Below are 13,542 nucleotides of genomic sequence, written 5' to 3'. Positions count from 1 at the left end.
TAAAAAAATAAAAAAATAAAAAATTGACCAAAAGGGCACTTTGGGGCAAGGAGCAAAAAGGGCAGGTGCTCAAGCACCCCCAGCCACCCCCTCTGCACGTGCCTGACCTGTATGCGTTCTGCAGTCTGAACGGGCAAACGACCTAAAAGTGTCCCGCATGGGCAGTAGAGTTGCGTAATAATGTCAGCGTTCTCAGTGTTCTCCCAACCGCCATAAAAAGAAGAAGTGCTCAGTGTTTGCGGAAGTAAACATGGAGGCTAATGGTTGGAGCAAAGCTTACGATTTTGAAGTTGTTGTCAGACCAGAGCCAGCATGTTGACAGCTTAATTCTCATGATAGTCCGTCATGGCACGCCACCCATAGTCAGTGGGTGGCGCAGGCTGCTACAATCAATAGTTTCCACACAGACACGTCCGCTAGGAGGAAACAAATGCACCCAGTACAACACTTTCATACTATTGGCTGAGAAGTTGCCAGGTGACTGTGACAAAAGGTATTTTCAAAAGCAAGCAGACAAAGTGTGAGCGTGAGGAGAAGTTTTGAGTACAATCATTACAAGTTTTGAGAAGAAAGACATGAAGTCCTGCTTTCAAAATAAGCAAACGTATTAAAGGTTTTGAGAACAAAAGACATGAAAGACAAGAAATCCTGCATTCAGACTGAAAATGCGTGCTCTTGGATTATGGCACAAACATTTCCTCATAATTTTGTGAGGAAGCGCAAAACTTATTGTGAGGGAACGCAATAGCTCCTCCTTCAGTTCCCAGCTTAGCTTCTGCCCCAGATTAGTGGCAGCAGCAATTAGCAAACACCTGGTGGAAATCCAAGGTGTGCTACAGTGCTCCTATGAACAGTTGCAAACAGCATCATGCAGAAGCACTGTTGTGATGATGTTCTGAAGGGGGAGTGTCAGAATGGGTAGGAACTTATTAAAGACACAGAACCCAATTTCACTTGATTGTGTTGTAAAATGGCATTGATGTCCTGGAGAACATAAATTCACCTTTTTAAGATATTGACCCTTATTCCTAACATATGAAGACACTTCTTCCATTACACAAATATATAAACTTTACAAAACCTGACAGTTTTTGAGCTTTTCTTTTGTTTTTTGCTTTGTATTGGTAAATAATCTTTTTTTAATTGTCTGTTCACAGATTTCTTCTATTCAAGTGGACTGGTTCGGTGTAGAGGTCACTGCTGTTCCAGAACATCATTATGGCTCACAGTTAATGCCTTTGAAAATACTGACTGTCTCTGACATTAAGAATATGCAATCAGTCAAGCAAGACATTGACTCCAATGAGTCATACAGTGGGGATGATGCCTTGGTGCTTGCTGTGGCTTTACATAGATCTAACAGAAATCTTGTACCTCACAAAATTTCATCATTTCCTTTCAAGACTAAATCTACGTGCCGCAGAAAACGCGAGTTCATCCCAGAAGAAAAGAAAGACACCATTTACTGGGAAAGACGACGCAAAAACAATGAAGCTGCCAAGCGCTCAAGAGAGAAGAGACGCATTAATGACATGGTCCTTGAAAACAAGCTGATGGCACTTGGAGAGGAAAATGCCTCCCTCAAGGCAGAACTGCTGTCTTTAAAAATGAAGTTTGGCTTAGTTAGTTCATCAGCATATACCCAAGAAGTTCAAAATTTATCTAGTCTCCCCACAATAAACTCCCGTGAAGAGTTGATATCTCCCACTGCTGTCCAGAGTTTATTCCAAAGAGATCTTGTACATGTAGAGCTAAGCAAAAGCTGTGCATCAGCTATCAAACACTTACCTCTCATGCCTGAAACATGGGCTGCAAGTCAAGCAAGTTTTACTGTCTATAGGACAGCAGATTTTAAAGAAGAACCAGAAGAAAATTCCACCTGGCAGGAAACTAGTACACCATATAAACTCTACAAAAATTGCAAGGTTAGCCATTTGTCTGATGTCTACTCTCAAGCAGCATCATTCATGCAGACTGCCAGGTCATCCAGTAACTCACCCAGGAACTCAGATGAAAATTCTTTATGCAAAGCATCAGATGGTGAGGATGAGCAGCAAGTCCCTAAGGGATTGGTGCCTTCTGTAGCTGACCAAAGAAGCGTTATTGTTTCTACTCACAAAGTGCCAGATGTCAGTTCTTCAGCTTTGCCACATAAACTACGAATCAAATCAAGAACCATCCAAATTAAAATGGAGCCAACTGACCCTGAATATGAGTCCTTTGCAAAGAATTCTTCTGCCAGCATTTTAGAAGGAGTGTGTTTCCAGACCACCCAGAACTCCTCAGCATACATGCAGCCTTCTCACTGTCCTTTGTCGGTACAGGTGTCCAACATGCAAGGCTGGAGCCGTGGGTCTGAAAGCAGTGTTTCTACACAGTGGCTGCCAGAATAAACAAGTCTTAAGCTCAATACTAGTTCAAAACCATTGTAAATTCCTATGAACACGCATATACTGAGGATATTTATCCAAAAGTGTTGGCACCGTGTCAACAAAACTGACTTCTTTGACAAAATTAACCACAACAGTGAAAGATTCTGAAACAAAGTTAGCCAAAAGCATCAATGTGTAGACTTTATCAAAGAGATGCTGATGTTCATATCACAATGAATAAAAGGAATGTTCATATGATCTTGTTGTACTTTGGATTTTAAGTAGTACTTGTGGCATTGTTAACACTGATATTGAGTACATTTAAAAAAAACTAAATGTTAAATTTTTCCCAGACTTGTGATTTTTTTTTAGAAAACACAGTTTATTAAAGTATGCTAAGAGACGATATCTGTTCAGCTTTCAGGGGTTTATTCAATACTACACTTAGAGTTAAATTATTTGCCATGTATTGTTCTTATTTATTTAACATAAACAAGAGCCTGACATTCCTGCTGCTCAACTGGTGCAAATCCAAAATGTACTTGGTTATTGGCAGAACTACAGAAGACCAGCATGTTACAGTGAGTGGTTGGCTGATACAGCTCTTTCTCACTCCACATGACTTCACATAGAAACACAGAGATTGGGTAAACAAAATTGCTTAAGACGTGATGATCTATTGTGAAACTGTAAATTATGTTATTTGTTCTATGATAACATAGTTCTATAATTACATAGTTATCGTAGAACTCCAACTCCACCCCAAGGAATAATTGAATCCTTAAATCTTCTGTGATCTTCTGTGATTTGACATCTCTCTGATACAAGTAAGGGAGCTATTACTCATAACTTCACAGAACCTCCCCTAAAAAAAAAACAACTAAATAATCCTTTAAGTCACTTTACCAATTTAATTGATCAGTAATTTGTTGCCTCACATAACGTTCCATAACATTAATTTTGTCTGATTACCCACTGGACATGCCCTACCCATGCACTGAGTAAAAAAAAACAACCCAATAGAGCCAGGCCTTCTTGTCCAACATCAACCAACCTGATGTTGGACCCTACCCTAATGTGCTCCTGGAAGAATGGTCAAAAATCCCCATAAACACTCCTAAATCCTAAACCTTGTGGACAGCCTTCCCAAAAGATTTAAAGCTGTTTTAGATGGAAGGGGAGGACCGATGTCAAATTGAACCCTGTGAGTTAAGAATGGGATGTCACTTAAGCTCATATGTGAGTCAAGGCAAGTGAGCGAATACTTTTGGCAATATAGTGTATAACAGACTATAAATACAACTGTAGAGGATATATAGACACAAATAACTGCATAGTTTTGAGGTGAAAGCAAAATGGCTTAAAAGTAGTTATCAAACTTAATTCTCAAAGGTTCAAATCTGATTCCTGATTGAACCTGATCAGGTTCCAGTTATGAACTAGTAATAAACTAGTTCATAATTAGTTCATATTGCTACTTCATAAAAGCTAGTAATGAACAAATACCTTTTACTGAATTGGCTTACAATTTACAAATAAAACAACAAGAACTCATCAACTGAAACTTGTATTGCATCATATAACAATACATAGCATGCTAGTTTAATAAACTGAACTGTCTACCTTCAATGAGCTGTCGAAACTTTGGTACCATCTGAAATTCCACTGTGTTCTCTAAAATTCTGATTTCACCAGGTCAACCCATTTTGAACTTTTTTTTTAATATAAGCAAATGATTAATGTATAAAATTTCCAGTGTTTAATAGAAGTATAAACTAACTTTACTGGGATGAAAATAATATCCATGTGAAGCTCTTGAACATTTTGCCTGCCAGTAATCACCAAACTTATTTGATCTGACCTTAAAATGAAACAAAAGCCAAAGACCTAGTGTAAATGCTGGCAGAAACTGGTAAGGCAGTGTCATCAACCACAGTGAAATGTGTTCTGTCCTATCATGGGGTGAAAGGCCACTAGGCAAGGAAGAAACCGTTACTTCAAAAGATATATAAAAAGCCAGATTGCAGTTTGAAAATGCACAGAAGGACACAGATCTTCATCTTTGGAGACATGTATTGTGGTCTGATGAAACAGAGGAACTGTCACATTTCATAAAATAGATGTCATTAGGAAGAAAGAACATTAAATGGAAATATTGAAGCAAATCCAAAGACATCAATCAAGAAGTAAGAACTTGGGTCCAGATTGGTCTTTCAAATGGACAATAACCCTAAACTTAAAATCACTTTGGTTTCAAAGTGACTTAAGGACAACAATGGCAATGTTTGGTTGTGGCCATAACAAAACCTTGATCTCAGTCTAATGGAGAAGTTGTAGGACGACCTTAAAATTTCAAGCGACCTACAATATGGACTGCTCACCAGTTCTGTCAGGAGGAATGAGCCAGAACTCCAGCAAACTAATGTGATAACTTTGTGGAAGGAAACCCAAAAAGTTTGACCCAAGTCATGTAGTTTAAAACTGACACTGACCAAATGTATGTTTGCAGTTTAGTATGCTACTGCTAAACCTGTCACTGTTGAGAACTTCTCAGTAGTGTCCCTGAGCTGCCTGCTCTGTTCTTTATGATGTTATTTGTTCACAAATGTCTGTTAATAAATTTCTGAGGCTTTTACATCCTGTAATGGGTAAGTTGAATACAAATGCTTACCATACTTTAAATTTTCATTCATAAAAATATTTGAAAATCATAAATTCAACTTCATATTTGTGCTGTATATTTTGTCTTGGTCTTTCACATAAAATCCCATTAAGATAGAATGAGGAAAGTTCTGTTTATGTGACAAAAAGTGAAATGTTGTTCAATTGTCCTCTATATAAACACTAACAGTCCATTGTTTGTGCGATAGGGTGACAAGATGAGCTTCAAGTTGTTTAATAATTTTACAGAATTACACCAGACCGCACACAATTGATACGCTACTCTATTGTGTTTACACTAACCCCCGCATCACTCAAGAGATGGATATATTTTGCCATCTCACCCTCCCTACAGCAGTTCTTGTACTAGAACTCTGAGCTCTCTAAGAGCTTGTGACAAGTTTGTGTTTTACTTATTTCTAACATATGTCAAAGTTTGCATTCTTTAGTTAGAAACCTGCTGAATTGATTTTCATTTTTCTTGCTCAGGTGGTTAAGTTTTCATAACTCACTCAATTTTATTTGCACAGGTGAACAATGAAGAACATACCTACAAAACATATACAAAAAATTCTAACATTTTAGAGATATTTAGTTTAAATTTAATCATTTATCTTAATTATCGTTAACTTTAGACATGAATTTCTTTTACAATTTTAACTAAGTGTATTTTTCATTTATTTATTATTATTATTATTATTATTATTATTATTATTATCTCTCAGGAAATAATTTTATATTATTGGATTTTAGATAGATATTCAATACAGCCAAACTTTAAAACTTATTAAAGGAGCAATGCAAATTGTTTCTTCAATAAATTCTACATTTCTCTTACTCAAATACAATCAGCTGAGTCCAGTGAAAGGCTTAATAAGGAAAATGACTTTAGTCTAAGTCCTTTTCCCATGAATTTATATATATTCATGGAAACATATATAAATTTCCATAATACGCACACACACACACACACACACACACACACACACACACACACACACATATATATATATATATAAACTTTTGTCATAGTACCCCCACGAATTTAAAACTACTTTCACCCCTGGTATTAGGAAGGAAAAAATCGAATTTTATCTTGCATAACCAGAAGTTGGAATATGTGGGAATGGAAAATGATTGATTGGAAACTCTACTCTCTTTATCCTCATGAACCATACTCCATACCAGTAGGTGACAGTAGTGCTACTTAACTTTTTTTTTTTTTTTGCCAACCGCAAATAAAAATCGAGAAGAAGAAGAAGAAGAAGAAGAAGAAGAAGAAGAAGAAGAAGAAGACCTCTGTAGTTCACGGTCATGGCTGCTGCAGTGGGACGTTTGTCCCTGTGGTTAACCTCCAGAGTGTACGTGAATCGGAACAGAGCTCCATACATTTGCTGGCGACAGCAGAGAGGTTGCTGTTTCAGTCGCCCCATAGGTGCAACACGGCAATACAGTTATGACTCCAGGGATGACCTGAAGGTCCGGTATCTGGATGGGGAAGACGCGGGTACGTAGTTCCCCGGTGCTGATGCTTTGTGGTAATAGTATCGAATGTCTCACATTATTCAGTTTTGACACACCGAAAATGTTAAGTACATCCGATAGATCCTTCCTTTCCGAATGAAAAACTGCCTCGTGACTGAATCCGGAAGACTATTAATATTAATTACTATTAATTATTACTATTAATATTTCATCACTCTCCGCCAGAGCAACACCTCCTGTGACAGGATGTTCCTATTTTAAAGGCAGTAGTTTATATTTTGTGACCAAAACAGTCAGTCATGAGGAAAAATAAGCACACATCATTAAATATTAAGGACTTTCAAAAGATTGTGTGTTATATATATATATATATATATATATATATATATATATATATATATATATATATATATATCTGGAAGAGCAAGTGATTTAATTACAAAAATGCCTTTTTTTAAACCTAAGATATCTACAAAACATTTCTAACTTTGGAAAAAGTTACATCACCTTACTTCCTGGATCCCTTTTGACCTCCTGTGTCAATTGGAGAATATAAGTATTTGATATTCCGCCAGCAAGTGAAGCCTGGCGTCTACTGGCTTATCAGTCACTGGGGGACCGGTTCACCGGGTCATGTCTGCACATTTGGAGTTAATATTCACCCCACTGTGGCAAACTCAGTGACTTTCTTGCTATGTTTAGTGACATTTCAGACAAAAAAAGAAGGTGTTAGCCAAAATCAAAATCGGCAGGTTTTTTAAAGCTCGGCAATCGGCCAGAAAACTGCAATCGGTGCAGCCCAACTTAAATTGTAATACTTACACACACATATTCATGACATGCTTTGATTAAATTAATTTATCTAAAATGTAATTCCAATAGCTAAAAATTTAATTTATACCAGGCGAGTCTTTCTCCCCTGAGAATGTGGACCGGTACTGGACTGATTCTGAGCATCCAAATAATTTTAACAAAAGTTTCGCATATCTTAGAAGCTGATGTAAGATAAATGATTATGCTCAGCAGCAAACAACATATTACCAACTATAACTCAGAGTAGCTCATGGATTTATTAATGTAGCAGCTATGTAGCCTGACGTAAAAACATTTTGCTAGACAATGTCAAACATTGAGAAGTTTTAATTATTCTTATCAAACTTTATCAAACACGCTGATTTGAAGCAAAAAAAAACTCAGAAACATCCAGGGCCAACCACGAGATCAACTCATTTACAGTTAAGACCCAGTTTCACACAAACACAAAGATGCTAGCATAAATGTTTAGCTGTTGAACTGGACTGTTCAAGGGCGCTATCAAACACAAATCTTTTTGATAAATATTACATTACCAAGACGCATGAAAACAAACCTTTATTTTGGCTGTTTTCTATTCTTCTTCTTTCTTTTCTCTCTCCCTGAAGGATAAGCTGTTTTTTGCAACATTCTTTTGCAAAGTCATCTTCTACTGGAGCTTTGGACGTTTGGATGAGCACTATACATTGCAGCTCATATTACCGGGGAAGCATGAAGCACGGCTACCAGCGGGCCCCGAAGAGCAATTCATTTTTTTGTTTTTGTCCATAAAAATAATAATTTCTACATACATGATCAAATATGTGTTATTGTAAAAAAGAAATCACTTAATAATGAAATTTTGTATTGTTATAATGACAGAAATCGTAAAAAAAAAAATTTAAAAAATGGCTCCACTCAGGTGCCCCTTAGAGGCCATGGGGCCCCAAGCAACTGCTTAGTTTGCTTATACCTTGGGCCAGTTCAGCAGGAGGTGCAGAAATTAACAATGCCAGAGTTTGTAACGCCCACTTTCTGAGAGGTACATTTAAATTGTATTTTCAGATATTTTATTGAACAGTTACTTAGAAAGATATGGCCAAGTCAAAGTCCAGACCTGAATCCAATCGAGAATCTGTGGAAAGAGCTGAAAACTGCTGTTCACAAGCGCTCTTCATCCAACCTGACTGAGCTCCAGCTGTTTGCAAGGAAGAATGAGCAAGAATTTCAGTCTCTTGATGTGCAAAACTGATAGACATACCCCAAGTGACTTGCAGCTGTAATCGCAGCAAAAGGCGGCGCTACAAAGTATTAACACAAGGCGGCCGAATAATATTGTACGCCCCACTTTGCGGTTTTTTATTTGTTAAAAAAGTTTAAAATATCCAATACATTTCGTTCCACCTCACAATTGTCCCACTTGTTGATTCTTCACAAAATAATAAAAGTTTTAGATCTTTATGTTTTAAGTCTGAAAAGCTGCAAAAGTTTGAAAAGTTTAAGGGGGCCAAATATTTTCACAAGGCACTGTATGTCCAGGAGCCCCCGATTCCATAAACTGCCCCTTATTGTCATATGTTTTGTGTTAGAGATGTGTTGCATACATGACACCCTGCCTGAGCATGGAAAAAACTTCATCATCTTGTTGAGTATGTCGCATGTTAAAAATAATATTGGCTGATGTTGGTCTATTTTGAACATCTCGGTATCAGCTTGATTAGTTAAACTGGGCTGATATTAACAACCACTGTCTTTCCACCTTGTTGCCATTTGTGTTTCAGGAGGGTTAGGGGGTTTGTCATGGGATATTGTTTTGGTTAAGAGACAGTGATGCACCAAGGTATTTTGTGTTTTTTTGTTTGTTTGTGTTTTTGTTTTACTGAAGCAGAGAAGCAATGCGTGTGGCGTTGTTGTTTTTTTATGTTGTTGAAAGGAAAGGGGAAATATATAATTATCAGTTGTCTTCCATTACAATAATATGAATATCGAACATCAATTTCAGAATGAAATTTATATATTGGTCCATCCTGAACTATATCATCATATTGCATCTCTGTTTCAGGAATTGTTGTTGTTGGGATAAATCGACCAAAAGCCAAAAACTCCATAAGCAAAAATCTTGTCAACATGGTATGTATTTTTTTTTACCTTTCTGTTTTTAAAAAATCATTTTAGAATTACTTGACTCTCATTAAATCATTTCTAAGTTATTTTGATAAATTTCTAAATGTTTAATATTTTTGTGGATTTGTGCTTTAAGGCTACTTTTGAAATCTGAAGGTATCCATTGATGGGGTTTTCACAAAATGATATTTGGTCTTTCCTTGATAATGTTCGTTTGATGCCTTGTTTAAATTGAGTGTAAAACATTGACTAAAGATAATCAAAAACGCTTGAGAAACAGAAGCAAGTTGGATTTAAAATTACAATCGATTTCTTGATACTCATTTTCCTGAATCGATGTGGCATCTACTGATTTGGATATGCATTTGTATCCTGTGCAAAAAATTTAATGATGTGACGTTACATCATTACATGACTGTTAATGATGCAACATTAACAGTCATGTAATGTTACTGTTAATGTGTAACATGGACTGTTTTTGGAAAAGTCCATTCTAGTTTCCTCTGTTTCATCCTGTGTCACATTAGGTTTACAGACTTGGATAATGGAACACATCTTCTGTAATATATCAGCTTTTGTTTTATTGTCTTGTCTTTTTCTTCCAGATGTTTGAGGCTGTAGAGGATATTAAGAAGAATAACAAAGTGCGCAGTGTTATTTTATCCAGCTTGGTTCCTGGTATTTTCTGTGCAGGTATGCTCTTGGGAACTATGCTGTTTTACCTTTAGATGTAAAGTTTTGTGTAAATGTGCCAAGTGCTTATTTGTTCTTAAGAATGCTATGTTCAGAAACCACAGCAGATGGCCCTTAATGGTTCATCTTGCAACAGGAGGCTAAGACACAAAGTTGATGCTGTGATTTTGTTTCTGTGTATAGGTGCAGATCTGAAAGAGAGGGCAAAGATGCATCAAAGTGAGGTGGGACCGTTTGTTTCAAAAGCAAGAGCCCTCATCACAGAGCTGGGTAAGAACTTCAGAGTTCATTAGGTAGTTTATTTGCTCCTCTTCTTTCTTCCTCTTCTTGCTATACTTTGACACCAGTGTTCTATCATAAATATAGTAGAACTAGACGACCTAGACATTTTCCAAAATAAATTGTATTGGACAAAGTTTGGTGACTGGATGAATTTATTGACCATAAGTGATAGGCTGAACCATTCCATGGTGGTTTTTTAAGAGCTATTTTTTATTCTGCCTGTGAGTTACTCTTTTAATTACATTAATAATGCTTTATTGAAGCCAAGCGAAGCAGCTCACAGACAAAACAACAACCAATTAAGTTTGTAATGGCACACAAACTACTTTCAGCTGCAAGCAAAGCTTTTATTTTCCCTAGAGTGCCACCAAATGCAGCAGCATTTTATAAATTCAAACATAGAACAGAAAAGCAGAATCCTATGTTCAGAAAATACATTTGTGTAAATAATTACTAACCCAGGTTGTATTTGTAGAATGTTGTCTCAACAGTGGGTGAGAACCGTCTTATCAATGAATTTCCTGCTGAAGCTGCAAAGGCCATCAATCTAGATGTTTGTTACTCATTGACCGATCAAACTCCTTTTGTATTTGCTTGTCAGAGAGGAAGCCACTGAGGAAAATGATTAAATCGGCTTAAAAGGAACGTTTTACCTTTTAAGTAAATCGTTCACAAAATTCTCATTTGTCTCCAACCTGGACTCCTGTCTGGTCCAGCTGAACTACCGCTGCGGCTTGTGGGAATTCTCCCACTGGAACGAGAGCGCTGCCGACTTCTGATTACTTCAATTGGAGAAATGTTTAAATATGGTTGAATTTGACCAAATTATTGTATACCATATATATAGTAGAAACTATAGAAATTTGGGCTATGATAGAGATATGTGTTCTACCAGCTAACCGCGGTAATGCTTGTTGATGACATAATCGACTGCCTTCAACCCATAGAGCAAGCAGGAAGTAGCATGGCTGAGAGCAAGAGAAGAGCTCGTTAGAAAGACGGGAGCAAAAACTTTGATTATCTGAATGTGGTTTGGGTTTAAACAGTCAGACCAGGAATGTTATCTGCAAAGTGTGTGAGGTGACACAATAATGAATTAAAATTTAATTAAAAACAAGTTGTGAGATTACATAAATTCAAGCCACTATAGATGAGTAGCTCATAATTTAAATGCAATCATTTAATTTTATTGTTTATATGTAGTTATTGAGACCACAGTCAGTGTTGTTTTTTTTTTCATTGTGGAGAAAAAGGGTGCATTTATTTATCTGCTTGATGTGTGATGGCATGATGTGGATTCTCCATTGAATACTTTTTAGACATAATGAAATACAGTGCAATTGAATATGACATTATTATAATTTAAAACTGACAGGTAAGAATGAATTATCAGGAATTTTTGACACAGACTGTCAAAATGACAGACATCATGAATGACAGACATCATGAAAGTTGGGTAACACTCCTGTGTTACCCAGTGACGAGTCATCTTCCAGATCTCTCAGAGATCGTCAATGACTTCAAACCAACTCTGTCTGGCCGGCCCAATTGGAACCACAGCTCTGAGTATTTTAGGGCGTGGATGGGACCGGGCTTGAAGTGCTAATCCACTGAGCACAGCAGTCAAAATGGGGCTTTGGTGAAGTCCAGGGGCCTCATGCATAAAGCGTGCGTATGTGCGGCGCCATATTTTATGCACAAGTCGGCATGTATAAAAATTAACTTTGCGTCAAAGTTTGCGCAAATATACGCACACTTTTTTGCTGGTGTGAAAATGTGCGGTAGCCACTCAAAATTTTTCTGTGGACAATATCAAACTACAAAGCGTCAAAACTCACTTAAAATACACTGAAATCTTGAGGGGATTTAGTTATTTAGACCAAGAAGCATCAAACCCGGTGTTTTTTTCATGGTTTTAATATTTTATTGTTTAAATGTAAACAATGAAACTAAACTGCATTTATCCTCAGACAATAACCTAACATGCACACAAAATAAAGAAAATAAAAATAAAAGGATGTGAAAACTTCACCCTAATGTAAATAGTACTTTTCCTCAGTTTTTGTCTCATAAAGATGTAACACATTGGTCTGTGTGCTGAAGCACATGAAATGCATCTATGGGGTCATTTCATTCTCAGTAAAAAAAGAAAATAGGGTTGGATCAGCAGATTAACTCCAAACAAGGTGTGTAGGCAATCAAACGTACATAAGTAGCAGCGCAAAACCACAATTACGCGGCACAATGTAATTGTGGCACATATCCAATGGAAGGATTCAGAGGGAGCGATTGATCATATTGATCTGCTGGGAAATGTTCATGATGGTTTATTAGGGTTTACATAATCCAGACTGATCATCCTGGAACTCTGAGCAAAACTTAAAGAAGCGGTACCTGTACAACTGCAGTCATCCTTCAGTCAAGCCATTCTCACTTTGTGAATGCTTCTTTATGGATAGAAAGCATCTTTATTCTTTAAATGTCCAACTTCTGCACATGATTCTACTATTTAGAGCAGCATTTCTCAATAGGGGTGCTCAGAGGACGGCAGGGGGCGCTGGCGGAAATTTTTACAAAGGGGGGGCATTTGCTTGAAGGTAAACTTTACACCTTAAATGCACAACAATACCAGTTTAGACTTTGAGCAACTTCCTAAAACTATATTGTGTAACATTAAAACATGCTTGGCTGCAACTGTATCGATGGCAGCTCTTCTTCTCTTCAGTGTTTGTTAGCTTTTGGCGCAGCTCCTCTCCTGCTACTAGTAGCTTCACCGCATCAGTTCAGCGTTACACCGGCTGATGATGTTGCTGTGATTCACTTGTCTGGAGTCTGATTTTCAAATATTTTATGTTTTATTCAGGATTTTTGTGCATATGTTTTGGCAGTGCTATGATCATGTCAAAGCAGCAACTTATATTAGTGTTTTAATGTTCGTCTGGATGCTGCCCGCTTCCATGGAAGGACAACAGAAAATCGCTCTTATAAACATGTCACGATACCCTCACTGTGTATCCCTTAGAACAGGGGTGGCCAAAGTGGGTCCTCGGGGGCCGGAATCCTGCATGTTTTATTTCTCTCCCTGGTGGTAGTAACAACCTTCTCAGCAAGTCAGTGTTCCCCTTAGGCCTTC

At 37.2% G+C, this 13,542-nt stretch overlaps 2 protein-coding genes across 2 annotated transcripts in view; both read left to right on the top strand.

Moving 5' to 3' along the window:
- nfil3 (nuclear factor, interleukin 3 regulated) overlaps positions 1-3,249 on the top strand; it is a 15,803-nt gene extending 12,554 nt beyond the window's left edge. The window contains exon 2 of the mRNA XM_015023023.1: positions 1,158-3,249. Within this exon, the coding sequence (XP_014878509.1) occupies positions 1,233-2,393 (1,161 nt within the window). The 5' untranslated portion in view covers positions 1,158-1,232 and the 3' untranslated portion in view covers positions 2,394-3,249. The remainder of the gene's footprint in view (positions 1-1,157) is intronic.
- A 3,009-nt stretch (positions 3,250-6,258) lies between these two features.
- The window catches only part of auh (AU RNA binding protein/enoyl-CoA hydratase), a 19,833-nt gene continuing 12,549 nt past the window's right edge, over positions 6,259-13,542 (top strand). Inside the window, exons 1-4 of the mRNA XM_015023025.1 lie at positions 6,259-6,540; positions 9,373-9,440; positions 10,040-10,127; positions 10,311-10,397. Coding sequence (XP_014878511.1) covers positions 6,348-6,540; positions 9,373-9,440; positions 10,040-10,127; positions 10,311-10,397 — 436 coding nt within the window. The 5' untranslated portion in view covers positions 6,259-6,347. The remainder of the gene's footprint in view (positions 6,541-9,372; positions 9,441-10,039; positions 10,128-10,310; positions 10,398-13,542) is intronic.

The sequence above is a fragment of the Poecilia latipinna genome, unplaced genomic scaffold (assembly GCF_001443285.1).
Source record: "Poecilia latipinna isolate Pla-1442-1.1 unplaced genomic scaffold, P_latipinna-1.0 Scaffold3172, whole genome shotgun sequence".
NCBI lineage: Eukaryota > Metazoa > Chordata > Actinopteri > Cyprinodontiformes > Poeciliidae > Poecilia > Poecilia latipinna.
The sequence above is the reverse complement of the archived record's forward strand: the minus strand, read 5'-3'. Positions and strand labels throughout refer to the sequence as shown.